This window comes from Salvia splendens, chromosome 12 (assembly GCF_004379255.2).
Source record: "Salvia splendens isolate huo1 chromosome 12, SspV2, whole genome shotgun sequence".
NCBI lineage: Eukaryota > Viridiplantae > Streptophyta > Magnoliopsida > Lamiales > Lamiaceae > Salvia > Salvia splendens.
This window is the reverse complement of record NC_056043.1, coordinates 30,145,025-30,170,216: the sequence shown is the minus strand read 5'-3', so window position 1 is coordinate 30,170,216 and position 25,192 is coordinate 30,145,025. Positions and strand designations below refer to the sequence as shown.

The window sequence follows — 25,192 nt, the reverse complement described above, 5'->3', positions numbered from 1 at the left end:
TTTGAAAAAAAACAAAGATGTGGGTAAAAATAGTACTTATTAAATGAACATATGAAAATTGACAACAAATTTTTATTCATCCACCACTCCAAACAGCAGATAGAGTTTCCTCCATTCCTTTACAGCCCTCTAAAATCAACTCCAACTATTTGTGCCCAGTTTGTTCTTTATCGGAGATCAGCATTACATTCTAAAGACGCCATATTTGGTGCTCTCAGGCTTGCGGTTTGTCGTCGCAGCAGCAAGGCAGAGACCCAACACTTTCCTCGTATCAGCTGGGTCGATGATGCCGTCATCCCAAAGCCTTGCTGTCGAGTAATATGCACTACCTTCTCGTTCGTATGCCTCCGCCACTCCTGCCTTGAACTTCTCCTCCTCTTCCTTGCTCCACTGCGAAATACTTTTGCGTTAGTTGGGTACTATAAGGTTCAGTCAATGGATAAACTAGCCTTACCGGATTTCCAGCCTTTTTCCGGCTGGCCCCTTCTATCTGAGCCAGCACGCCTGCAGCCTGCAGAAATTGATAAGAGGGAAAACACTCAAGAAACACCTCATATACTCTATATATCACATACTGCTGATGCTAAGGAGTTATACCAAACCTTAAAGCTAGATTCAAATTGCTACTGCTTAATAGGAAAATCACGTTTAGCAGAAATATTTACGTTTCCTCTCAAGTGCATGCGTGTGCATACGCACGTGTGTGTTTATAGATATAATATGCATCAGTTTTAGATTAGCAAGAACCCAATTAAATCAGGCAAAGTTGCCAATTTACACATGTGGGAATAGGTGACTAGCGGCCCTCCACCCATTAACAATATTCCAGCATTTGGCCAAATTAACGTAAATTCAGTGATGTTATTACCTGAGGTCCACCCATTACTGATATTCTAGCATTTGGCCAAAAGAACATAAAATCAGGACTGTATGCTCGCCCACACATTGCATAGTTTCCAGCTCCGAAGCTTCCACCAACAACCACTGTTATCTTTGGAACCTAAAGTCGTTGAAAATAAGAGAAAAAACAATACTTCTATTAGGTTTCTATTATCATTCCATACAAACAGTTAAAATGGATAGATACAGATAAAAAGAGCATGACGGCGAGTTTCTCAAATTCTATAGGAAAGAAAAGACAGTGAGTGGAATGGGATGGACATATTTTTGGGTGGGGCGGAAAGATGCATGATGTTCATAAGAAATCTTAACCTTTGCACATGAAACTGCCATCACCATTTTAGCTCCAGATTTTGCTATGCCATTTGCCTCGGATTTAGAGCCAACCTGAAATATATCAATTTACCAAGAGTTTCATGATTCATAACAAGTAGTCATATCCATGATTTCAGCAAAACATAAAACCACTTCAATGAGCATAGAAGGTTAATTCCCAAACAGATTTGGATAAAAGATGCATATTTCAAATTTGCCAAAAGCACAGTTGATATTATGTAACTAATTTCCTCCATTTATTAGAACTGGCATCTGAATATTGTGATTGTTCCTATTTCATCTATTAGATGTACATAATTCATCTTAAATTGCTCCAAATGGTATATGAAGTTCAGTATTCTTCATACAGCTAGCATTCATTACAACACCATTTTCAGTGAATTAAGATTGAATACGCTAATTATACTATTCATGACTACCGGATTGGTGCTCAGGCATGACCGCATGTGAGAAGAATCATAAGAATGGCTGTGGAGTTTCAACCCAACAAAAATTGAAGGGTTTGGCATATTACTGAAAGCTTTAAAGTGACAACAGGTAATCGGTAGGTTGAGAACTTGTTGTGCACTCATTTTCCAGGGAACATCAACCTCAGAGTTAGTTTTACTTGGTCAATATGTCTCAACATACACAAATGGTCCTCAAAACTGTAATGATAAATATGATACTACTATCAAATAAGGAAGCAACGTTGTATCACATACAGATGGAACATATAAGCATTCAGTAAAGTAAAATGTACAATTTCTACTTGCTGAGTATCATCAAGTAGTATCATAAAAGTAGTAACTGAGGTCAATTGGAATATTACCATAAATCCAGTAATATTCTGAAGAAAGATCAATGGGATGTTTCGTTGAGTACATAATTCAATAAAATGAGCTCCTTTCACCGCAGATTCATTGAACAGAATTCCATTATTCCCAATAATGCCAACAGGTTGGCCACATATTCTTGCAAAGCCTGTCACAAGTGTCTGCCATAAGGGGAGGTGGTGAATAACCCGATTAAAAGATCATATTTTAGGATAAAATAAAACCAATCAACAAAGTCTGAAGGGAATCATCAGGGCTTACAGTTCCATACAATTTCTTGAATTCATCAAATTCACTACCATCAACAATACGTGAAATAACTGATCGGATGTCAAATGACTGCTTAAGATCGGTCGGTGCAATGGCACGGAGTTCAGCTTCATCATAGAGAGGCTCCTTGAAATCAGATATTCTTTGGTGCTGTGTACCCATATTGCCAGCCATATGCAGATTTTTAACTATATTTCTGCCAATAGCCAGTGCATGATGTTCGTCTACAAGATTGCACAGTGTGATTCAATCAAGATGTCTAAGAGAAATATGTTTGTAGCTTAAAATCAGTATAGAAACCAACTTCCTCATTTAAAACGAGTACAAAGATAGAGATACCTTGAGCAAAATAGTCTGAAACACCCGATGTCCTGCAATGCAATGATGCACCCCCCAAATCTTCAGCAGAAACTTCCTCCCCAGTAGCAGCCTACTAAAAGTTCAAATAAGCCTCCTTTAGAAGACAGGCATGCAAGGAACACTCTGAACAATATACATCAAAGGCCTTACCACAGAAGAACCCAAAGCACTGCATATGCATTAGTTAAGTACAATAATTTCAAAAACACATGCTACACTTTCTTAACACGATTTAAAAGGTTCAAATAAAAGCATAACTTCACCCAAAGTTTTAACTCACCTTTACAAGTGGAGGTCCAGCAAGAAATATTGTTCCATTCCCTTTCACCATCACACTTTCATCAGCCATAGCAGGAATGTAAGCCCCACCAGCTGTGCAAGAGCCAAGTACTAATGCAATCTGAGGGATACCATCAGCCGACATGAGAGATTGATTATAGAAGATTCGACCAAAATTTTCTTTGTCCGGAAAGATCTCAGCCTGCTTTGGAAGGAAAGCACCTCCACTATCCACAAGATACATACAGGGTAATCTGCACTGAGCAGCAATCTCTTGTGCCCTAAGATGTTTCTTCACAGTGATGGGAAAGTACGTCCCACCTTTTACAGTGGGGTCGTTGGCAACAAACACACAGAGCCTCCCATGCACCGGACCAAAACCGGTAATTATTCCACCGGATGGTAATGGATCATCATACAACTCATGGCCAGCAAGCTAAACTTAAGAAAACATGAAATCAGGTGCAATACAAGTATACAAACCATATCAAAGCAAATACTACAACAGTGAAACCTAAGTGTAACTACCTGGTGTTCATGATTGATTTCTCAAACTAAACATGCTAATCTATCATTGTCACACTCACTAGCAATTAAAATGCCAAACAGACTCAAATGTAAAACAGAGGCATGAATTACACAATGACATCCATATTATTTGCATTTGTTGATTAAACATTTCCCCAATTTCCTAACGAGCTCCGAAGATTTAAACAGCTAACATGATTAACCATTCGAATGGAGCACGAATTTCACATAATACATCAAATTGAATCAGGCAAGGCAAAAAACCTGAGAAAGCTCAAGGAACGAAGAACCAGGATCAATCAAACTATCAATTCTATCTCTAGGAAGAAGCTTATTCCTACTTCTGTTCCGTTTCACAGCCTCCGATCCTCCGCCATTCATCACCTATTTCATAAAATACCACAAATTTCAGGCGCAGAAATTAATGCAGCACTTCATACACACACGAGAGAGAGAGAGAGGCGATACCTTCTGAATATGAGAGTGTAGTTGAGAAATTAGGCCTTCCATGGCTTCAGAGTTGCGGGCATAGGAGTCGGAGGTCCGGTCAAGCGTATCGGGCAGTACACTAGAGCACAAGTATCGGGACGGGCAGAGGGGTAAATTCTGCCTCCGCCGCCGTGAAATTGATCGGCTCGAAGCCGGTAACTGAATCCTTCTAGCTAATAAGTTTCGTAGCATTTCTGATCTCTCTCTCTCTCTCTCTCTCTCTACACTAGTTGCTGAGCGCGCTCTTTCTCTCTCTACACTTGTAGCTTTGCAGCGTCGTCGTTTTGTTAGCCAATTTTAAAAAGTTACGGCAATATTAGATGTTGCTGATCATTTAGACCATCCACAACGGGTCTCGCCGGCGTCTCGCGTCTCGTCTCAGCGAGACGAGACCCCGGCGAGACGCGTTGCAGCCTCCATCTCGTCCCGTCTCGTCGCGCGTCTCGCCTCGGCGAGCCACGAGACGAGCTGTCTCGCCACGCGCCTAGGCGACGTGGCGCAGCCCGGCGTCGTGCGTGACGCCCACTCGCCGGCCCGCGAGTGGGCGTCGTCACGTGCTGACGCAATAAATATTTTTTTTTAAAAAAATTCGAATTTAAATAAAAAAAAATTGTAACGGTATTATTACCGTTTTTTTGTTTTTTTTTTATATTTTTTTTGTTTTTTATTAAATTTTTTACTCTATAAATACTTCTAAACCCATCCTCATTTACACACAACTACACATCTATTCTTCCTATCATCTAAATTTTCTCTCAAATTTTCGCTGAAATTTTCATAACCCAACTCAAGATGTCCGGCGACGGCGAGGGCAACTATGGCGGCTCCGGCTCCGGCGGGTGGGATCTCAACTCATTCGGCGATTGGGAGAACATGATCAACACATTGGGCGGTGGAGGTTCGTCAACGCCGGGGACCCAGGGTTCGGCGACGCCGGGGGGGTACCAACCACCCAATTTTGACCTTGTTGCATATGTTCGTCCCAACGTCCCGCGGTTTTCGCAGGGATTATCCCAGATCCGGGAGGATTTTCCAGTTGATCCCACGCCGGGAGTAGGCCGAGGCGGTGGAAGTGGGCGAGGCGGTGAAGGTGGCCGAGGCAGTGTACAACCCCAGACGGGCGAGGACGAGGAGGAAGAAGAGGAAGAGGATCTTGGCCGACATCCGTACAACAACCTCGAAACGATGGCGGTGTACAACGCCTGGATCACGGTCTCGTACGATCCCATCGTCGGGAATCAACAAACCCGGAAGTGTTTCTGGGAAAAGGTTGTCGAGGTCTACCACCAAATAAAGCCGAACCGCTCCCGCAAGCGCACAGTTAAAATGATCCGCTGTCACTTTGACCGAGTCGACCGACAGGTCAAAAAATTCTGCGGCATCTACTCGGCGGAAGAGGCGCGCTACCAAAGCGGCGCCACGACCACCGACATTTTGACGTCCGCTTTGCGCGCCTACTACCAGGACGAGGGACATCAATTCAGATTTGTTGATGTTTGGCGCGCCGTCAAGGACGAGGAACGATGGGCCGGCGGTTTCCGCTCCAGCTCGGGCTCAACCTCGAAGCGCACGAAGCATACGGCGAGTGGCCTATACTCGTCTAGTGCTGGTGCGTCTAGTGGTGACACTGCTGAAGGCATCAGCCAACATGATGTTGAATCCCAGGAGTTTGCGGGTACAGTCGGCGCTGCAGGAGGATCCGCGAGTGGGCGCCGTCGGCCGCAAGGGACGAAGGCGGCGAAAGCGGCTAGAGCAAGGAAGGGCCGAGGCGAATCAAGCCAGTCGGCCTCAGGATCGGGCTCGCGAGGAGGCTCGGACACACTTATGGTGGCGTACATGACCGCCACAATGGCGGACACTTCCCGCTTCTCGCACTCCCAATTCGCGGCCTGGTGGAACGGAATTGTGCATATGGCAGCACAACTTGGCCTTCCGACTCCCCCTCAACCTCGACCGCCTCCGGAGGATGATTAGCCCTTCCGATTAGTTTTTTTTTATTTTGTGTGTTTTTTTATTTTGTGTTTTTTTTAAATTTTTTTTTTGTGTGTTTTTTTTATTTTGTGTGTTTTTTTTTGTTTTAATTTTAATAAAGTGTGTTTGTTTAAATTGAATTGGGTTTTAAAAAAAATTATAAATTAAATTGAATGAATAGTAATTAAGAGACGGTTAAGAGACGGAGCGTTGCAGGTTCCGTCTCTTAGTTAAGAGATGGAGGAAAAAAGGACAGTGGGGCCCTCAAATAGTGCTCAAATAGTAGTTAAGAGACGGTTTAAGAGACGGTATAGAGACAGCGTTGTGGATGACCTTATAGTAGTACAAATCAGAATGTCCGACCTGTAATTCATATCCATCCATGTCTGCGTTACATTATCTTCATTTATTTAATTCTTGTATTTTTTCATTTTTCGGAGATATCATTAGAGCATCCGCAATGGATCTCGCTGTTGTCCCGATAAATCGGGACAAAACAAAGAGACGATGATGTGTTGTAAGTAGAGACTGATGAGCAATTCGTTGTAGAAGGAAAGTTAATTAGGTAGTTGGCTCGTCAAGCACTCACACCTTAGTAAAACAATAGTACTGCTTATAAATTAAAATTATAATTTGTAGAGTATCATATACTATGAGTAATTTCTCTTGAATGTAACTTGTTCCAGACTTACAATATTACACACAATTGGACATAATCACAATAGAATGGAATATTTTTAATGATAACAATTATAATTTGGGACACAATCACAATAGAATAGAATATTTTTAATGATAACAATTATAACTGGATACAAAACGAAAGACCATAAAAAGCAATAAAGAACATCTTAATGTAGTATACGAATATTTATTAAGAAAGGATAGTGATAAATGTATATAATTGCACGTACATGACCGAATTTTTTTTAACATGTTACATTGAAAATCGTTTTATAAACATTAATTGATTTAAAATAAGTTTCGTACTAATCATTTTGTAACACTTAGAAAAAAAATTGAAATTTTAACTTAAATATGTATATATTTAAGCAAAAAAAAATTTCTTACTAAATATTGTATAATTAATTCGAAACAAGCTCGAAATCATGTTATGATTCGACATAAAATTTCTATATCACTTCTTTCTTATTGCTACATATAATACAGTAAATAAATAAAAAAATTAATTTTTTTAAAATTCACATAAAAATGTAAGAATATTATGTAAAAATTTAAGAATATTATGTACATGAACAATTTATGTATAGTCAATAAAAAATTACAATTGTGCCATAATCATGCGCATTTGCACTCATGTCTTAATATTACAAATCTACAATAATCATAACTTCCTCGGAAGTCTTTATAATTTAGAGGGAGGGAAATACAAATTATGAACACTACTAAAAACAAGTAGTGAAAAATAAGATTATGATGTTGAAAATTTGCAAGTGTCACTCTAAACTCCAATATAATCAAAACCGGACATTTTTACGAATTATACTAACCCTCGTCCAATATTCAGATGCATTCTAGTGATTAAATAACCCATCATTAGACAGATGACTACAGCTTAAACATAGTTATAAACATATATTAATACAGACTTTATATAAACATCATTCTGTTGGTGTCAAATACTATATTCTGCTAGACCTAAACCCTAACAAAAGTAGGAGTATAAGCTGCAGTTGAGATACACAGCAAGATGAAGAGAGCAGAGAAGCAAGAAATAGTCATTCGTAATTAATAGTAGTAGCACCACAACATACAGCATGGACTCTTTTGCTTCTGTACATGAGAGTGTATCACTCGTTGAATGAGATCCGGATCCAACAAGGATCGTCATAAGCTGTCCAAACTCTTATGTACATATAAGAGTAACCGCTCTACTCTCTACCAAGGTCCGGTGAGTGTCCTCCTCAAGCATTTATTTTTTCTGCCCCACGACTTATCCATCGTCTCCAAGATCTGATGGGAGAAAAAAAAACAAGCTCAGAAAGATATAACTTAGATATATACAAGAGGAGCATGTGATTGTTTGCATTATTCAAACATGCTCATTGCCACACTTGAATTACTGTGAAAATCATTGATGAGAACTGATACCTGATTTTTCTGCATCTCCATAAACTCTTCCTGCATTAGCATTGAGAAAGATCGTTCGTAACATCATCAAATTTTACTTCGATGTGTATATAGTTATTGATCAAGTACAGATATTTACCTGACTTCTCCGCAGCTCACTGTTTAATTCTTTAAGGTTTGCAACTTCTGCTTCCAGTTCCAGAGTATATGCCTGCATATTTTCAGTAGCATTATCATATGTATGCTCGGGAAATAGAAAAGGACGATGAGTTGACTAAAAGTTCTCTCCTTTAATTGAAAGATATTTCACAGAGGAGTGAAAACAATACAGAATCCCAACTAGTATCACACAATCACTTGAATATTATGCACTTGAGAATGATACACGAGCATACTTCGCGAGCAACTACTCATTGTCATATTACTGCAGCATGCCCACAATCATGTAACGGAACAATGAAGAAATAAATCCAGCAGTCTTAGGATTTCATTGGAACTTATATAAATAATCTAACATGTTGCCAATATCCATCCACCGTTTATTCATTCATATTATAGCCACATAAACAAGAAAATAGTGTACGGGCTTCATTCAGATAACACCGGGAAGTTGACTTTAAGATTCGACTTTGGCCTACATGGTCCAGAGATAATTTTGAGAGGTGGAATCACTTTCGTCTCAACCCTCAGCCATTTAAATATACATTTACCAGAACACGTGTCAACAAATAAGTTCAAATCAGACCAAAAGTAACCAATTAGTACAACTTCACCACAATGATAAGAAGAGAACACACAGGGTCATAACAGTGCAGATAAATACAAGATTCATATCCATAATAATGAATCACCTGCTTTCTAGCTCGGGACCTCGCAGCAGACTCTCTGTTTTTTATCATTCTCCTCCTCCTCCTTTCGACCACTTTCTCCAAAGAGGCAGAGGATCTCCTGCCTGCCCTAGTTTCCCCAAAGTTATAAGGTGAAGGTGAAGGTGATGCAGATGATGGTGTGCCTGAACTATTCTTAACAATACCATCCGCATATAAATTATTCCCAGGAGACCCAGTTCCAACTACTGCCCCATTGCTTAATCCACCCAAGAAGAGTGCTCCACCAGGAATACGTGTGTTACTCAAACCATTCTTCATCTCCACCACCGCACCTTTTGCTCCTGAGCTAGGCAGCTGAGCATTGGTTCTCAGTTGTGTAGGCGAGGAGAAGGCTAAGGTTGTTTGCTTCGGAAATAGAGGCTGTAACTGTGGCTGGGGTTGCTGCTGCGAAGATGTTACAACGCTCATATTGATTCCTAAAGTCGGTGAACTAAGAACGATATTGTTCTGCTCTGCGAGTTGGTTGCCCAGCAAACCCTGACTCAAGGGTGGCTGTTGAAACCCTACATTTAGAGTAGAATTATTGCCACTTGATGGAGGTAAACCACCATAGAAACCAGTGCCGTTTACCTTCCCAGGAGGTTGGGCATCTTCTCTAACCACACCAGCTAGAGCCAGAAACTCTTCCAGTGTCATCTCACCCAAGGTGGGCTGCCTCGGCCCCATATTCGGACCACCACTACCACTTGCAGATTTCGGAGCAACAGATTCTTTTAAACAATCCCTCCACACTTCATCAACAGTTTTCTGGCTAAGCGTCCTCGGCAATGTCAACGAGCCCTGCCTCTGCAAATTGCCACCAGGAACACTTCCATTTCCTCCATCTGTGCAAGATGCCACGGCCTGAGTCTCTTCAGCTGTCCAAATGCTCTTTAGAAGGTCCTCCATATTCATGGATCCAAACTCCTTTCCAGATCCACCCAAAGTATTCTGAAACTCTTCAAATGTTAGAGAATACACAGAAGACTGCCGAGCCAATGGATAACTACCAGCCGATTTCCCACCACTGCCATCTTGTTGCACACTGTCTTCGAAGTTATTGAAGTTCATGTAGGACCCCATCGCTCCAAGTATGCAAGCAGTGGAGCCAGCAGCTGTGATCAAGTTCATCATCATTAGTATTTCACCAATAATAACTAAGAATATAGTAATAAAGCATTGTATCAACTCTCTGTGTGATAGCTAAGGACCACCGGCTGCATAATAAATTCAGAAAATATCAGTTAAACCTCGGACGGACAATTAACCTACACATCATTTGATTGGAAGAACTCAGAAAGAGTGTAGGCCAGTGAATGAAATCAGGTGATAGATTAAAAACCAAGGCAAATCGCACTCACTACATATTAAAATACTAAAAAGAGATATATGATGGTTTGATACTTAGCTTTAAAGTATTGACAAAACTATAGTGACCCAGCTTTTAATTGAATACTTACATCATAATTATGGCGTAAAACCCCTTTTTTAATCCTAAAACCACGCATGATTATATGTACAAGGATCTTACTAAATCATATCATTAATTTCAGATCTAAAAGCAATCACGAAGCAAAAACTTCAATCCATACTAAACTTCACATTCTCAAGCAGTGACATACTCAATTATGATTTCCCTCAGGAAGAACTCCCCAGAAATCCAGTACAGCATCTGCATAAGTATTATATTTCTCCATAATCATAAGCACTATTCATCCTTCTTATTCGCTTTTTTCTTTTCCAGAACTCATTTTGCAGCTCGAAAATCAAAACGCATATAATCACTCTGAAATTCAAGCTCTGAGATGATCTATCTTCACTTATACCATTCATCACTAGTAATAGAGTGAAGAAGAAGAAGAAGAAGAAGAAGAAAAAGAACGAGAACTCCAATCGATGATTATAAAAGGAAAATCAAAACATTTTCCATAGTTTCTCGAGATCACTCCAAACACTCTCGATAACCATAAATAGAAGAAGATTTGTTGAAGATAAAATGTACGGACTCTTAAACCTAAGAAGTAAGCTCGATTCAGTTGTCCTTGACTAAACGCACAATTTTTTTTTTTCAAAAATTAATTGATTTCCATATAAATCTCAACATCAGTTACAGATCACACTCATACGGATTCAATACCTACTTCCTAAACTGAAATTAATCAGAAAAAAAAAGAAAAAGAAGAATTAGAATTTGTATGAAGAGAGTGGGAAAAATTAAAGGAAAAAAAAAAGAAAAAAAAAACAGAGGATTTACCCTTATAGAGAGAGAGAGAGAGATGGCGATCGTGTCGTTTACTTCTTCTCCGCCGCTTGGATGATTGGTGGAGTCGACAAGTGTCTAGCGCTCCATCGCCACGACTCCTCCCCTTTAATTTAAACCCATTTTCCGTCATTTCATTTTTCCATTTTCCGCAATATTTTAATCCTTCCGCCCTCTCTTATCGCGAAACCTGGACCAATCAGATTGCCCCTACGGGGAGGTACCCGATGTGACAAGCCAGCCAATCGCGTCGCGTAACGTGGCCGAATCTGGAACGTCTTCACACCCGACAAGTTGAGTGGTGGCGGCACATCATTGGCTGATTCGTGGTGAGAGAGTACGGAGTTGTGATTGTGCGCGTCGCGCGTGTGTGCCAGACGTCAGAGTGGCCCACTATTTATGGGGGTGTGCAGTGCGCGCACTAAATTTTGGGGGATTTTTTCTCGAAAAGCGTGAGTGCGCCTACGTGCGCACTGTAGAAACTTGTGTGCTAGATCTGATATTTCATTGGTTAATTGAAGAGAGCTAGCTCCAATAATGTTGAAATTGTCTAAGCATTTTCTACAACTCTTTTACCTTTTTTTTAGTGTAAGTTAAGTTTCAAGTTAACAGGTCTATTTAAGAATTCTAATTTTATAATACGACAAATAATTACTCCCTTAGTTCTAGCTAGACATGTCTAAGGTTTCAAAACCACCAGATATGGTTCGACACGAAATCTTAGTAGTTGTTGGTTAATTTGGTCAATTGGAAAAAAGAAATAGTGGGCGTAAGTATTAAATAAAGGGAGAAAGAGAATTGAATATTTAATTGAAGGGAGAAAGTTACCAAAAATAGAATTGTGTTATCTTGATTGAGATAAACTAAAAAGGAAAATGTGTCATCTTAGTTGAGATTAAGGGAGTACCTGAAGACATTGAAGTGGAGCCATTGGCGTCGTCTGAGCAGTTGACATGGTGTCGCATCGAGTAGCTTGCGTGAAGCAATAGAGACAGGGTGACACAATTATATAGGAATTCAAATATGATAAGTGACTGCTTAAGAAAACAATTGAGTATAAGTGCTTGGTTCAACAATGCAGATTCTCAGTCAATTCACTGTTATCTACCTTTATACCAAACTGTCTAATGATAAAATGTGATAAATCACCCTATTTTGGCTTAGATTTGTAGTTTATTTGACAAAATGTGATAAATCACCCTATTTTGGCTTAAATTTGTAGTTTGCCCATAAACACTGATGAAAGATACCAAGAGTATATATCAATTTTCTGAAGAATAATGTATGATAAGAGTTGGACCACGTGCCATACTAATGGCCTTGTATTCTCCCACTAAATTATGAAAAAAAAAATCAAATATTCTGGTACGTGCATCTAAACTTTATTTTATTTCAACAATTACTCATATTGCAACATTAAATCAAGAACGCAGGGCCCTTTGGTTTCTTATATAGAACTTGAATTTCTCATATAAATACTCCTCCGTCGCCCACTGTAGTAGAGGCGAGGCGTTTCGTTTTAAGCACTCTGTTTAAAAAAAATATAAATACATAGTTAGAGTGTAGAGAGAGCAAAGTAAGAGAGATAATAATGTAGAAAAGAGCTTTTATTTATAATATTAAATTACTTACTTTACTCTCTCTTCACTCTAACTTATTACTATGATTTTTCAAAACGAGTGCTTAAAACGAAACGCCTCTATTTTAGTGGGATGGAGGGAGTACTAGTTATTTCATTTATGTAATTCTAAAAAAATCAAGAATCTTGATGGATCAATTTAGCAGTAAGCCGCTTTTATAATTAGTGATTAATTAGTTTTATAGGATATGGATTTCAAATCAAGTCACGAATTGAAAGATAAATTTAAAAATATTTAGTGGAAATATCTTTATGACGTGGTTTGATAATGTTATATTGGATCTTCCCATTTAATCCGAAGAAAGCCAAATATATTGGTTCTTTTTTAAACAAAAACGTTATCTATGTTGACCTTTTTACACCACTCCTGTAGGAAATAAATTGAGGAATATTTGTAAAGAAATGTAAAATATACAGCAAGATTCACGCAACATGGGGAAAACTAGTATTTCTAAGTCACATAACATTATATATGTACTCAATTACTCATTGAAGTAGCCTCATTAGATGTGTAATATTCGGATAAAAAATATCCTAAATCTAAAATTAGAACCAATCTTGTCTCGTAGTATAAAATAGATAATGAACTAATTTGTTATTTTACTATTTTGAAAGAAATATTATTGTAATATAATAACAAATTTAATATATACTACGTAACAATCTCTGTCGTGGATGTTACATGGAATATATCGATTTATTTTAAAATAACTGACTCTGATAAATTAAATACTCCAGATAAATAGACCAGTTTATGATTCATTTATTGCATTGTTATCCTTTCAAGGCTTGGTAGATTACCTACCCAGCACCCTTTTATTTTTTTATCTCAATCTACATTGATTACGTTTTATTTGAATTATTTTTTAATTTTAATTTTTTCCAGTAAAAGCATGAACTATGATTCCTTTCCCAATGTGAGCATAGAGTTATAAGGGCATCATTAACCCCGTCCCCATTTCCGGGCCCAAGTCCCCTCCACGTCATCATTCCTCTACAGTTGCGGCACAGGCCCCAACTGCTGTAACCCTGCAGGTTGCGGCCCGGGCCGCAACTAATAAATGACACTATTCACAACTCCAACCTATTTAACTCGTAAAATAAAAAACGCTGGAAATTTATAACACGGAAAATTTAATTTCATCGAATACTGCAAAATTACAACATAGAAATGCGTAGGAACAACGGCCTCCGCATCCGGAACCGGCGACGGAACATCTGATCACTCCATCGCGGATCTCTAGAGAAATAATCCGTGAAAAGCCGCAAGGCAGCTTGTTCACGGTATCGGTGAATATACATCCGGGTACGTGGTACCAGGGTTTGTTGTTCGTTCCAAGCTTGAATAACAGCTTGGTAGCGTTCAACTTCGTTGTTGATTTCTTCTTGGATTGCCGGTAGCGCCTCTGCTAACGACCGGGACATTTGATCTTCGAATATTCTTTGACGTGGAGGCATTTTTTCGAATTCTAGGAAGGGATTTGAAGTTGAATATGAAGTTGAATGTGTATGAAAATGGAGTAGTATTTATAGAAAAAATTTTCGAATTAAAAAAAAAAAATTGGTTGCGGCCCGTCCCGAGGAGCGTGTAACGCTGGGCCGGGACTCTACAGTTGCGGCCCGTCACCGTGCAACGCCGTCCCAGGCCGGGACGCGGGACGCGCGACAGGGCGGGAACGCGGCCCCGGGACGGGCCTGGGCCGTGACTCTCCTCCGTGCAACGCTCGGGACGGGCAGGACTCGCGAGATGCGGCCCGACCCCTTGCGTTACAGATGCTCTAAGTACTCCCTCCGTCCCATTAAAGATGACTCATTTTCCTTTTTGATTTGTCTCAATCAAGATTGTCATTACTAAAAATGGAAAACATATTTATCTCTACTTTATTCTCTTTTTCTAACTTTACTCTCTCCACTTAACACACAATATAAAGCTACCTAAAATCTCGTGCTGCCCAAGGAAGGGGTCATCTTCCTTGGGACGGATGGAGTAAGAAAGTGGGTAACGAATTTTTTACCCTAAAAGCATCCACAGTGGAGCGAACGATAATCCGCCCGATGCATCGGGCGTGCTATCGTCCGCCACTATAGACATGCGGACGATGCCCGATGCATCGTCCGCGGACGATGACGTCGGAACGAGCATCCTCCGCGGTATCGCCCGCCCCATTGCAGGCGATGAGGACGATATCACGGACGATGCAACGCGTTTTCGCTTTTTTTTTAAAAAAATAATTTTTTAAATTTCTTTTATCTATATATACCTCACTTTTCATTCTATTTTTTCACACTTTTCTCTCACATCTCTCATCTCAATTATCTTTTCCCCACACACCAATCTTTCTCTCACTAAAAAAATGAGACCGGGCGACGATTGGAGTACCTCGGAGGGCATTACTCATGCCTTGTTCGATTGCGTTCACGAGGCTACGGCGGAATGCTTGGCCGAAATGGAGCACGAGCGTGAAGCGGCGGAGCAGGCCCAAGCGGAGCAGATTTAGAGGCCGATTTATCGTCGGACGTTTGTCCGCCGCGAGCAAGACCAAGCTCACCAACGTCTTTTCGCAGACTATTTTGCGGAGAAACCACGGTGGGGTCCGACGGTTTTTCACCGCCGGTTTAGGATGAGGCGAGATCTTTTTCTCAGCATTGTCCACACGTTGGAGGCACGTGATCCTTACTTCCAGCATCGGGAAGATGGCATCGGCAGACCCGGACTTACGCCGTTGCAGAAGTGCACGGTTGCGCTCCGGCAGTTGGCCTACGGCACCACGGCGGACATGTTCGACAACTACCTTCACGTCGGGGAGACAACTGGCCGCGAGTGCCTGAAGAAATTTTGTAAGGGAGTTGTGGAGACTTACATCGACACATATTTGCGAAGGCCGACTGCTGACGATTGCCAGGCCCTAATGAAGATGCACGAGACAGCGCACGACTTTCCTGGAATGCTAGGGAGCATAGATTGTATGCACTGGGAGTGGAAGAATTGTTCGACGGCGTGGAGAGGCCAATTTACTAGTGAATACAAGGGAAACCACCCGACGATGATCCTCGAAGCCATCGCTAACCACCGGCTCTAGATCTGGCATGCTTACTTCGGTGTGGCGGGGTCGAACAACGACATCAACGTCCTGAACTCCTCATATCTCTTCACCGAGCAATGCAATGGCAACGGCCCGACCATTGAGTTCACTGCAAACTGACGCCAACATCATATGGGGTACCACTTGGCCGATGACATATACCTGAGGTGACCTGTTTTTTTGAAGATAATCACCTGCCCAATCGGTGAGAGAAGAGTTTTATTCCGGCAAAAGCAAGAGGTTGCGCGGAAGGATGTGGAGTGGGCATTTGGTGTGCTCCAAGCGCGGTGGGCTATAGTGAAGGGTCCGACGCGGTTCTTGTACAAGGACGTCATCGCCGATGTCATGTATGCGTGCAACATCTTGCATAACATGATAGTCGAACACGAAGGTGGAATAGTCACCGATTGGGCGATGATGAAGCTGGATCTAGCTCCACACGGCGACCCCGCCCCACGTTCGAGGATTACCGGCGGGCTACAATGAGGTTCTAGCTAGACATGCCTCAGAGTGCAACCAACAAGACCATGCTCGGCTCATATCCGACATGGTTGAAGAAATTTGGAACCGCCACGGCCATTGAATTTATAGTTTTTTATTTCGTACTGTACTCTATGAACTTTCAATGAAATGAAGTTTTTTATTAAAATTTTGTAGTGTTTATTTATTCAAATAAATAAAATGCTATAGGGAGGACTATAGGGCATCCCACTACAGGTGGAAGGGTATGAGGATAAAATGCTAATATGGCGGAGGATGGAGCGGGCTATATAGGGCGCCCCATTGCTGATGCTCTAAGGTGTATTTTTTTTTTTTTTTTTTAAATTAACTTCATATATTTATATCATATATATGAAGGAGGAAATTACAAATTAACTCCTATAACAAGGAGGAAAGACAAATTACGCCACCCAGGTCTCGAACTCGAGACCTCCAGGATGGACGCGGTATCCAGCACCCTTTACCGCTAGGCCAAGGGGCTTGGATACTCTAAGGTGTATTTTTAGTTGTTGGAAGTTTGTGTTATCCTAAGTTGAATCAGTACACTAAGGCATTTTTAATTGTTGGAAGTTTGTGTTATCCTAAGTTGAATCAGTACACACGTATGCTATGCTGTGGTATTTAAGTGAAATGTTTTTCCAGTCTTTAACAATTTTCTTAAGATAAAGAGGTCAGATGCACAATATATGATTATATATAGGATAGTAGGGATGTAATAAAATGTAAACTTTAAATATACTATAAACTCCAAACTATGATCTAAACCGTTAGAAAATATCTATAGATGACAAAATAAAAGCAACAAAAAATGTCACACGGTGTCAACGGTTAATAAAATGTCACACGGTGTCAACGGTTAATGCTGTGTTGACATTATTTTATCATTTGTTGACATTTTTTAACGGTCCAGATCATAGTTTGGACTTTATAGTATATAGTTTGCATTTTATCACTACCCCAGGATAGTATTAATAAATAATTAAATCATAATTTATAACTAGAGTCCAATTTCCAATTATTAGAGAAAAGATAGAATCTGGTCTGAAACCTCTACAAAATGACCTAATTATACTCATGTAGTGACATTATTATCGTTAATTACATACTTCAAATGCAAACTCTAAATATTGTACAAACTTCAAACTATGATCTGGACCGTTAGAAAATGTCAACAGATGACAAAATAACATCAACAGAAAATATCAACGCAATGTCAACGGTTGACACCATATGGACATTGCGTTGACAGTGTGTTGACATCAAAATTTTGAAATTTTACACTGTGTTGACACTGTGTTGAAAAGTTTAGAGTTTATACAATATATGAGTTAGCATTTTATCACTACCTATAAAATGACTATGTTACCTCTTATATGAACTAAAACGATCTAAAAATAACTTCTATATTTTCAAACTTTATAAAACTACCCACAATTTAACCAAACTTTATGATTTAATTGGCTATTACAACTTGAAAAAATAGCTAATATCATCCCTTTCAATTAATACTTCAAATAATTCAGAAAAAAAAAGTGATGCGTTTTTCTACTGACTGGGCTGTTAAATGTAAGTTCACTAAATACGAAGCCCAATTTTATTATAACCAAGTTTTTCACTTGATTGGGATATATATATATATATAGGGTCCTGTTAGGTTGAGATTATTTAGCTAAATTGAGAAATGAGATGCAATCTCAGCCACTAATCCACAAGATTAACGAAATGTCAACAGCTATCACATTATGTCAACACGGGGGTATAAGTGTCATTTCATGTTTTAATGTGTCGGATTGTTGACATAGCTTGTATGTCTAGTTGACATGACTTATAATTGTTGTTGACATGGTTTCTATGTGTAGTTGACATGGTTGTACGTGTAGTTGACATGGCTTGTAACACAGTTGACATAGCTTGTACGTGTAGTTGACACGATATGTACCGTAGTTGACATGACATGTCAATATTCTATACAATCTCATCTACCAAATTGGTATTTTATGGAGTTGTCTTACGAAGCTCAAGGTATGTTCTCATGCTAATTCCACAAATGTCAGCAAAAAACATCACATAATGTATTCATAAATTTCAAAGAAATGTCACTAGCAACGCAAATGTCAATATGTCAACAGACCTCCAAAGGCACCTACAAAATGTCATCCTAAATTTTCATCTTCAATTCACAATGTCAACAAACCAGCATCTCCTACATTTCAACATGTCAACAGCAAATGTCTACAACTGAAGTTTCAATATAATGTCAACAGCAAATTTGTTCACCCAAAAACCAACAGCCAATGCCGCAGATTTTCAACAAATAAACAACATCCGAGAAACGCCGCAGAGACAGAATCAACGCTCAACTCTCCGCAAACTCATCCCTAAATCGCTCAACTCTCCGCAAACTCATCCCTAAATCTGAAGAGGTATTTTCCCTTCTTTCTCTGTCTCTCTCGAATCGAATCAAAATTCTCACTGAATTGACCGATTCCGATCAATATAGATGGACAAGGCGGCGCCATTGGGGCACGTGGTGGATCACGTGAAGGAGCAGCGGCAGAGGGCGAAGGAGGCGAGCAAAATCAGCAGCGGCAGAGGGCGAAGGAGGCGAGCAAAATCAGCAGCGGCGTGCCGAGCGAGATCGACGAGGTAATAGTCGATCAGATTGAAGACGGATCGGAGCAGATCAAGTCGTCTATCTGTTGCGACGATCGGCCGGAGCTCTTCGCGGAGATCGGGAGCGCTCTGAAAGCGCTGGAAGCCACCATTGTTGAAGCCAACATCTCGAAGCACACACACCAGCACCCTCACAATCCCTAATTAAAATATGAAATTACCATTATGTCCTTTTATAATTAATTAATCTAAAAATATTTTTCATGTGGCAAATTCTGGACCACTCATTTAATAAAAATGAGTGGCTGAGATTGCATCTCATTTATTAATTAGCCTAAAAAATCTCAATTGATCATGGACCTATATATATATATATATATATATATATATATATAGAGAGAGAGAGAGAGAGAGAGAGAGAGAGAGAGAGAGAGAGAGGGGGTTTGTAAACTAAATAATACAAAATTTTATAGCTTAGTGACACTGATATGCCTCAAATCAACTAAGCTGTAGTTCCAATTCAAATATAATCACTAGTAATTATGAGTGATTCAAAAGTAGGAATTCCGTATTAGGATATGCGGAAGTTTTACCAATCAAAATTTGTATGCGTCACAAATTATCACACCAAAAAATACAAATTATTTTAAGTTTTAACCATAGAGTGGAGGCAGCATGTTAACTACTCCTCGGTAGGGCCTTACTCATAGTAAAAAAAACACGTACCATGTTCATGTATCGTGCTGGTGTAGCTGGCCTTTGAGTTAGCCAACATGGATAACTTCTGTACTACATACGAGATAACGACTGGTATGAGGATGTGGGGATGCGATATGTAATATGAAACGGGGTGAGGAGATAAGAGTTGGATGGGAGTTGTTGGAGTAGCATAACGGGTTCATGAAAGAAGAAGTTTCATGCAGGGGATGTATTGTTTTAGGAAGCTCAAGAAAGGCTGATGGGGTTCTTGCACAGCTTTTCTAACTCGGTTTCCAGAACTTTAAAAAGGTTTTGCTTCGTTCGCTTATATATCCAAGCTTTGTCTTTCTGATCCCAGTCAAAACGAGACGGGCCGCTGCAGAAGCAATTGAGACAGCAACAATTGAACTATGGATGAAAAGAATTTTTAAGCATGTATTGAGCAAGGAGATTACTCATCATCATCATCATCATAATCAAGACAGAACTCATTCATTTAGTCAAAATGGAGCAGAATGTCACATCTTTGAGCAAGCAAAAACATAATTCCTTTACTCATGCAAACTAATGAAGTACTCCCAATTCAATTTAATTGCAATGTTATATGATTTCTCGACATGAATGCTTTGCAATGAAAAAATCAACCTGGACCCCTCTTCCCACCTTAAGCATTGACTTTCATATATTTAGAATATTATATGGAGTAGCTAATTACTACTATTTGATTATAATAACCTCAGGCCGTTGCTCTAAAGTTAATTATATTTTTCTTCTCCTTCAACTTTTCATTTTTCAAATTGCAGCTGCTTCCCATGTTATTCTTCCTATCAGCAAGCAAGATTAAAGTACCTTATGTCAAGTTCAAGTTCCGTTCATGTACCTATTTAACAAATAAATGAGATAAACAGTCAATATACACTGTTTCTTGTTAAAATTCGCATTCTTATGGCAACATAGGGCATGCCATATGTATTGCACGAGTCCAAAGCCCATGAGACGTAGTAACAATTAACACCACCGAAATCAAACTTGATCTTCACTATGATCAACTTACTCCGAAAAGTAGATTGAATGAATGCACATGAATTCTTTTAACTATATGATGTTCAGGTTTTAGCAAATGCATGACAGACCATTACAATCACACCGCAAACCTTCATATTCTTCTCACGGCATGGTCCACAACAACACAAGATTCAGCACTCAAATTATAAGCCAAAGCAACATCTTATTGGGAACCAAGATCACAAATCAAGACAGCATTCTAAAACCAGAAGCCTGTAACTCTGATTAAGTCAGAAACATAATTACTTCACTGGAGACGACATCCAAATCTGTCTATTTGGCGTTTGCTTGTTTATGACATAAGTCCCCAAATCCCCAAGCTTTAAAGTCAGGACCTCATTCTGAAAAATGAACACATAGTAGCATCATAAACTGATAGAAAACGTTTCAAAAATCTTAACATATCCATGCAAGTTAGTCCATTTCACCCCGTAGTCAACGTCAAATCCATCAATATCCACACAGTCACCATATTCCTACAGCAGCCAACGGAACCATCAAAACGTTCAATAAACTGGTATAGTATAATTAACATAGGACACGGTACAAACACTCGCACTGCATTTGGTTTCTGAGCAGAAGATCCATTTCCAAATAGTATTCGATTAGTTAATGCATTAATCAACATCCAATTGATTCAGTTTGAAAATACCATAGCGTTTTATGTTGTTTCCAGCACTAATATCATCTTAAGGCTATCATTTTCATTCTTATTTTACCAGTGAAATTCACATTAACATTTGATCCAGATTATGAAAAATATATACCTCGAGCTTCTCAAGCAGATCATGGATGGTGGAATTAGCCAGCGTGTGATACTCTTCCTCTGTCAACAAAGAGCTGCAAAAAATACACATAATCCAAATCACGCAGTTTAACACCTAAAAATAAAATATCAGTCATTTCTCAACCTAATCGAGCTTCCATTTCCTCAATCCATTCAACTAAACAAACAAATTTTCAAAATCAAACGTTTCCACTTGATCTATAACAACAAAATACCAATTCAATTAGTAATTGATTCATTTCCTAATCAAATAAAAGGATAACAGAGACAGGAATTAAAAAATCGTCCTGATCAAACTTTTTCCCCAATCACCAACAACGAACTAAGGATTTTCACACTCACATATAGTTAACCGCGGCAGGTTCATGCGATTCCTCCTCCGTGAGAGAGGAGAAGCGGCGGCGGGAGATGATATTGCACTAGAAATTTGGGCGCGAAGAGCTGGCAGAAGTTGATGATTCAGCTGAGTAGTTAGAGAGAGAAAACAGTGACAAATTTTGCGTCGCTTCGATTGAATTAGACGACGATTGTAGAGAGCTCAGAGCTCTGAACACCTTTCGTCTCAGCGATCGAGTCGCCATATTTTCTCGATTTCTCAGTAACCGGGAAAAAGAAGAATAGAAGCTAAAATATGATGCTATTATTATCTTGGTTTTCTGATTTTTTCCCCTTTTTTTGTTGTTGGGCCTAATTATTTACGTGAACCTAGTGAAGTTGATTTACAGTTGTATCCATTTTTTCAATAATATTCATGATATATTTATTTATTTTTGGTTTGAATATTCATTATATATTTATTGTTACTATAATTATGAGAATAGTTTATGATTTGGGAATTATGAAGCTTCGAATGTGGAAATTAGGAATAATGAAACTTGAGATACTAAACTCCAATGCTTAGCCATTACACATTCTTGACCTCTTGTGAGCAAACGAGCTTTTTCCTAGGGTTGGGTTGAGACGGTATATACCGTATCAAGGGTAAATATGAGGCTCGTAATCATGGTAGCAAATCAGAAGATGCTAGCGGCCAACCAACGCCTCATAAACGTTCGGAGTAGGAATGAGCAAGTGAGCCTCCATTACTCTGAGATACTTCTCCGCTTCCTCCAATCTCCCACACTCACAGAGGCTGATAATGGCTGAACTGAGCGATTCGGTCCGAGGGATCGATCTGTATCCCATCTCACACAGCACCTTCGTAAGCCCCTCCTCATCATCGTCTCTACAATAACCCAAAACAAGATAAGAATACGTCTTCTCATCCGGAGAAAACCCTCTGTCCAACAGCACAGTCAGCATCTCATCAGCTGCCTTCGTCTTCCCATTCCCACATAATCCCCCAAACATCACACCAACAGCTCCCAAGCTAGGAACAAATCCGAGCTTCATCATACGTTTGCAATACTCCAAGCTCTCATCCAACCTTCCATCTAAACAACAACCTTCAATCATCCGATTCAAGGCCTCCTCTGAAGGCTTGAACCCTGCTGGTTCCATCTCTTCCAACACCTCAATCGCCCTATCGATTCTCCCCATGTCACAATACGCTGCAACAAACAAACTACACACAAAAGCATTATCCTCAAATCCTCTCTTGAGCATTTCTTCATATATCTCTCGAGCAGCATCCAAATCACCCATCTTAATCTTCGCAAAGACAACCAACGAGTACGAAACTGTATCCAAGATCATGTTCTTCTGTAACATATGCTTCAACACCACCAAACCATCTTCAACCCTACCCCCCTCAATCATCTCATGCACCAGACACGTATTCACTATTAATCGAGGAATCGAACACCTTTTCCCCTGTATACTATCTACAATCCCAAGAAATTTCCCCAATTTCCCCTCTTTACACAATGTGCTAACCATGATCCTCACTGTAACCTCATTTGGGACTTTTTTTCTCTTAATCATGAGCTCATAAACACCCCAAACTAATCCCACATTCCCACTTTTTTGCAAGACATGAAGCAGAGTATTGAAGCTAATCACGCTCAGCACAAACCCATTATCAAACAACAATTCACAAGCATCAATAATACCATCAACAATTCTCAATTTAGCACATGCCTGCACGAACAAATCGAAGACCAGCGGAACCGAATCAACAACCTCATAAGTCTCCATCAATGAATCAAGAATAGGAAATATCTGATAATTACCTTCCAAATCGCTTTTCACCAAAATTGACTCAAACATTGCCTTTGCATCCTTGATTAGCCCCCCTTTCACTAAAATGTGGATATTCAGGCAATAATTCGAAAGGTCGTGCTCCAAGTTAACTTCTTTCGCTGTCCAATGGAAGAATTTTAGGGCTTTTCTCGAATTAATCGGCTCCTTGAGCTGCAACAGGACATTTGCAACTAAAGGGTTTGTGAAATTGACTGAACCAAATTTTTGTGAGAGGGTTTTCCAGCTTTCGCCTCTGTGTAAGGAGTCGATTATGGATGTGATCACATTGTTGCTATCATTGGTTTTGGGTTCCGATAATGTATGGACCAAAGGGGGAGATGAAAGCGAGATGCCGAAACGAATTGATTTTTTGCGGGAAAATGTTCGAATCATTTTAGCCATTTGATGAGGAACCTGCAAATCAATCAAATAGAAAGAAAAAAATCGCTTAGAATGAAATTGTCTAGAATTGCTTGATTTCCCCCAAATATATGTATAAGGAAATAGCAGAAACATGAAACCCACTTCACAACCTCAACCGGCGCCACATTGAATTTCCAATGAATCCAATCCAGCATAAGATTCATGACAAAACAACACAAAATTTATCAGACATACCGTGGCCTCAACGGGCGGAGCGTATCACCGGGTAGACGCAGTGGAAGCTTCTAAAATTGGTACAACAGAGAGAAAGCGAGGGAGAGGGATAGGGAGAGGGAGAGGGAGAGGGAGAGAGAGCGAGCTTGACGGCAAAACCAATTGTGAATGGGTTGGGCTTCAGTTTAATTTGGTTTGGGCTGCTGGCTTTGTTTGGAATACATGGTCCATTTCCAATAACACTAATTGATTTTTTTAAGAGCAAACTGCCCTAAAAGTCACAACTGTTTCCATTTTTCAATTTTTTTCACGAACTGAAAAATTGGCATATAATGCATAAATTGAAATTTGGAAAAAAATTGTGACTTTTAAGGTAGTTTGCCATTTTTTAAATCATTGTCTGGTAATAGAGAACTCTTATAACTTATTGATAGCGTATAACACCGAAGAAGTGTAATATAAGTTAAAATACGATTGATAAATGGGAAGATGTTGTGAGCCCAACCAGCGAAATTCTGGAGTCTTCTAGCTTTGGGTGTACTTTATGCTAGTATGTTATGTCATGGGGTGTATTATGGTGACACCATAGTTAAAATGACAACCTAAGCAAACAATTACAATACATAGACAATCAACTTGGCATATGGTTCCAAGCAATCTATGATACGAAATCAGAGCACTATGGTGACACCATAGTTAAAATGACAACCTAGGTAAGCAATCTGTGATACATAGGCAAACAACTCGGCATATGGTTCTAAGTTATCTACGATACGAAATCAGAGATAATCTAGCAATATGCGATACATAGGAAAGCAAGCATGCCATATGGCAGACTAAGGTTGAATCTTCTCCTGAA

The 25,192-nt window shown here is 39.6% G+C and overlaps 4 protein-coding genes across 11 annotated transcripts; all 4 read right to left on the bottom strand.

The window, feature by feature from the left end:
- Positions 1 to 20: 20 nt before the first annotated feature.
- On the bottom strand, positions 21 to 4,257 carry LOC121757366 (methylcrotonoyl-CoA carboxylase beta chain, mitochondrial-like). The gene is made up of 10 exons (XM_042152920.1): positions 3,957 to 4,257; positions 3,753 to 3,872; positions 2,962 to 3,396; positions 2,661 to 2,751; positions 2,313 to 2,545; positions 2,048 to 2,212; positions 1,213 to 1,287; positions 869 to 1,000; positions 455 to 511; positions 21 to 390 (listed from the first exon to the last, which is right to left on the bottom strand). The coding sequence occupies exons 1-10, from the start codon at positions 4,167 to 4,169 to the stop codon at positions 184 to 186; spliced, it is 1,728 nt and encodes a 575-aa protein (XP_042008854.1). The 5' UTR covers positions 4,170 to 4,257; the 3' UTR covers positions 21 to 183.
- Positions 4,258 to 7,518: 3,261 nt separating this feature from the next.
- On the bottom strand, positions 7,519 to 12,310 carry LOC121758949 (ABSCISIC ACID-INSENSITIVE 5-like protein 7). Of its 3 annotated transcripts, none has more exons than XM_042154406.1 (5): positions 12,076 to 12,310; positions 8,891 to 10,023; positions 8,179 to 8,250; positions 8,061 to 8,090; positions 7,519 to 7,922 (listed from the first exon to the last, which is right to left on the bottom strand). In XM_042154406.1, exons 1-5 carry the CDS (start codon positions 12,131 to 12,133, stop codon positions 7,848 to 7,850), a joined length of 1,368 nt encoding a protein of 455 aa, XP_042010340.1. In that variant the 5' UTR covers positions 12,134 to 12,310; the 3' UTR covers positions 7,519 to 7,847. The 3 variants fall into 3 exon arrangements, with proteins under 3 accessions (XP_042010340.1, XP_042010339.1, XP_042010341.1); XM_042154405.1 differs by lacking the exon at positions 12,076 to 12,310 and adding an exon at positions 11,163 to 11,979; XM_042154407.1 differs by lacking the exon at positions 12,076 to 12,310 and adding an exon at positions 10,531 to 11,116.
- Positions 12,311 to 18,439: 6,129 nt separating this feature from the next.
- On the bottom strand, positions 18,440 to 24,485 carry LOC121758874 (pentatricopeptide repeat-containing protein At1g66345, mitochondrial-like). 6 transcript variants are annotated; one of them, XM_042154301.1, is made up of 7 exons: positions 24,355 to 24,485; positions 21,898 to 24,150; positions 21,536 to 21,608; positions 21,197 to 21,244; positions 21,015 to 21,109; positions 19,731 to 20,079; positions 18,440 to 19,204 (listed from the first exon to the last, which is right to left on the bottom strand). In XM_042154301.1, the coding sequence occupies exon 2, from the start codon at positions 24,136 to 24,138 to the stop codon at positions 22,579 to 22,581; it is 1,560 nt and encodes a 519-aa protein (XP_042010235.1). In that variant the 5' UTR covers positions 24,139 to 24,150; positions 24,355 to 24,485; the 3' UTR covers positions 18,440 to 19,204; positions 19,731 to 20,079; positions 21,015 to 21,109; positions 21,197 to 21,244; positions 21,536 to 21,608; positions 21,898 to 22,578. The 6 variants fall into 6 exon arrangements, with proteins under 6 accessions (XP_042010235.1, XP_042010232.1, XP_042010233.1 ...); XM_042154298.1 differs by having other exon boundaries at positions 21,015 to 21,244; XM_042154299.1 differs by having other exon boundaries at positions 19,731 to 21,109.
- LOC121757859 (frataxin, mitochondrial-like) lies at positions 20,565 to 22,136 on the bottom strand. Its single transcript, XM_042153329.1, has 5 exons — positions 22,042 to 22,136; positions 21,536 to 21,608; positions 21,170 to 21,244; positions 21,015 to 21,109; positions 20,565 to 20,583 (listed from the first exon to the last, which is right to left on the bottom strand). Exons 1-5 carry the CDS (start codon positions 22,134 to 22,136, stop codon positions 20,565 to 20,567), a joined length of 357 nt encoding a protein of 118 aa, XP_042009263.1.
- Positions 24,486 to 25,192: the final 707 nt, after the last annotated feature.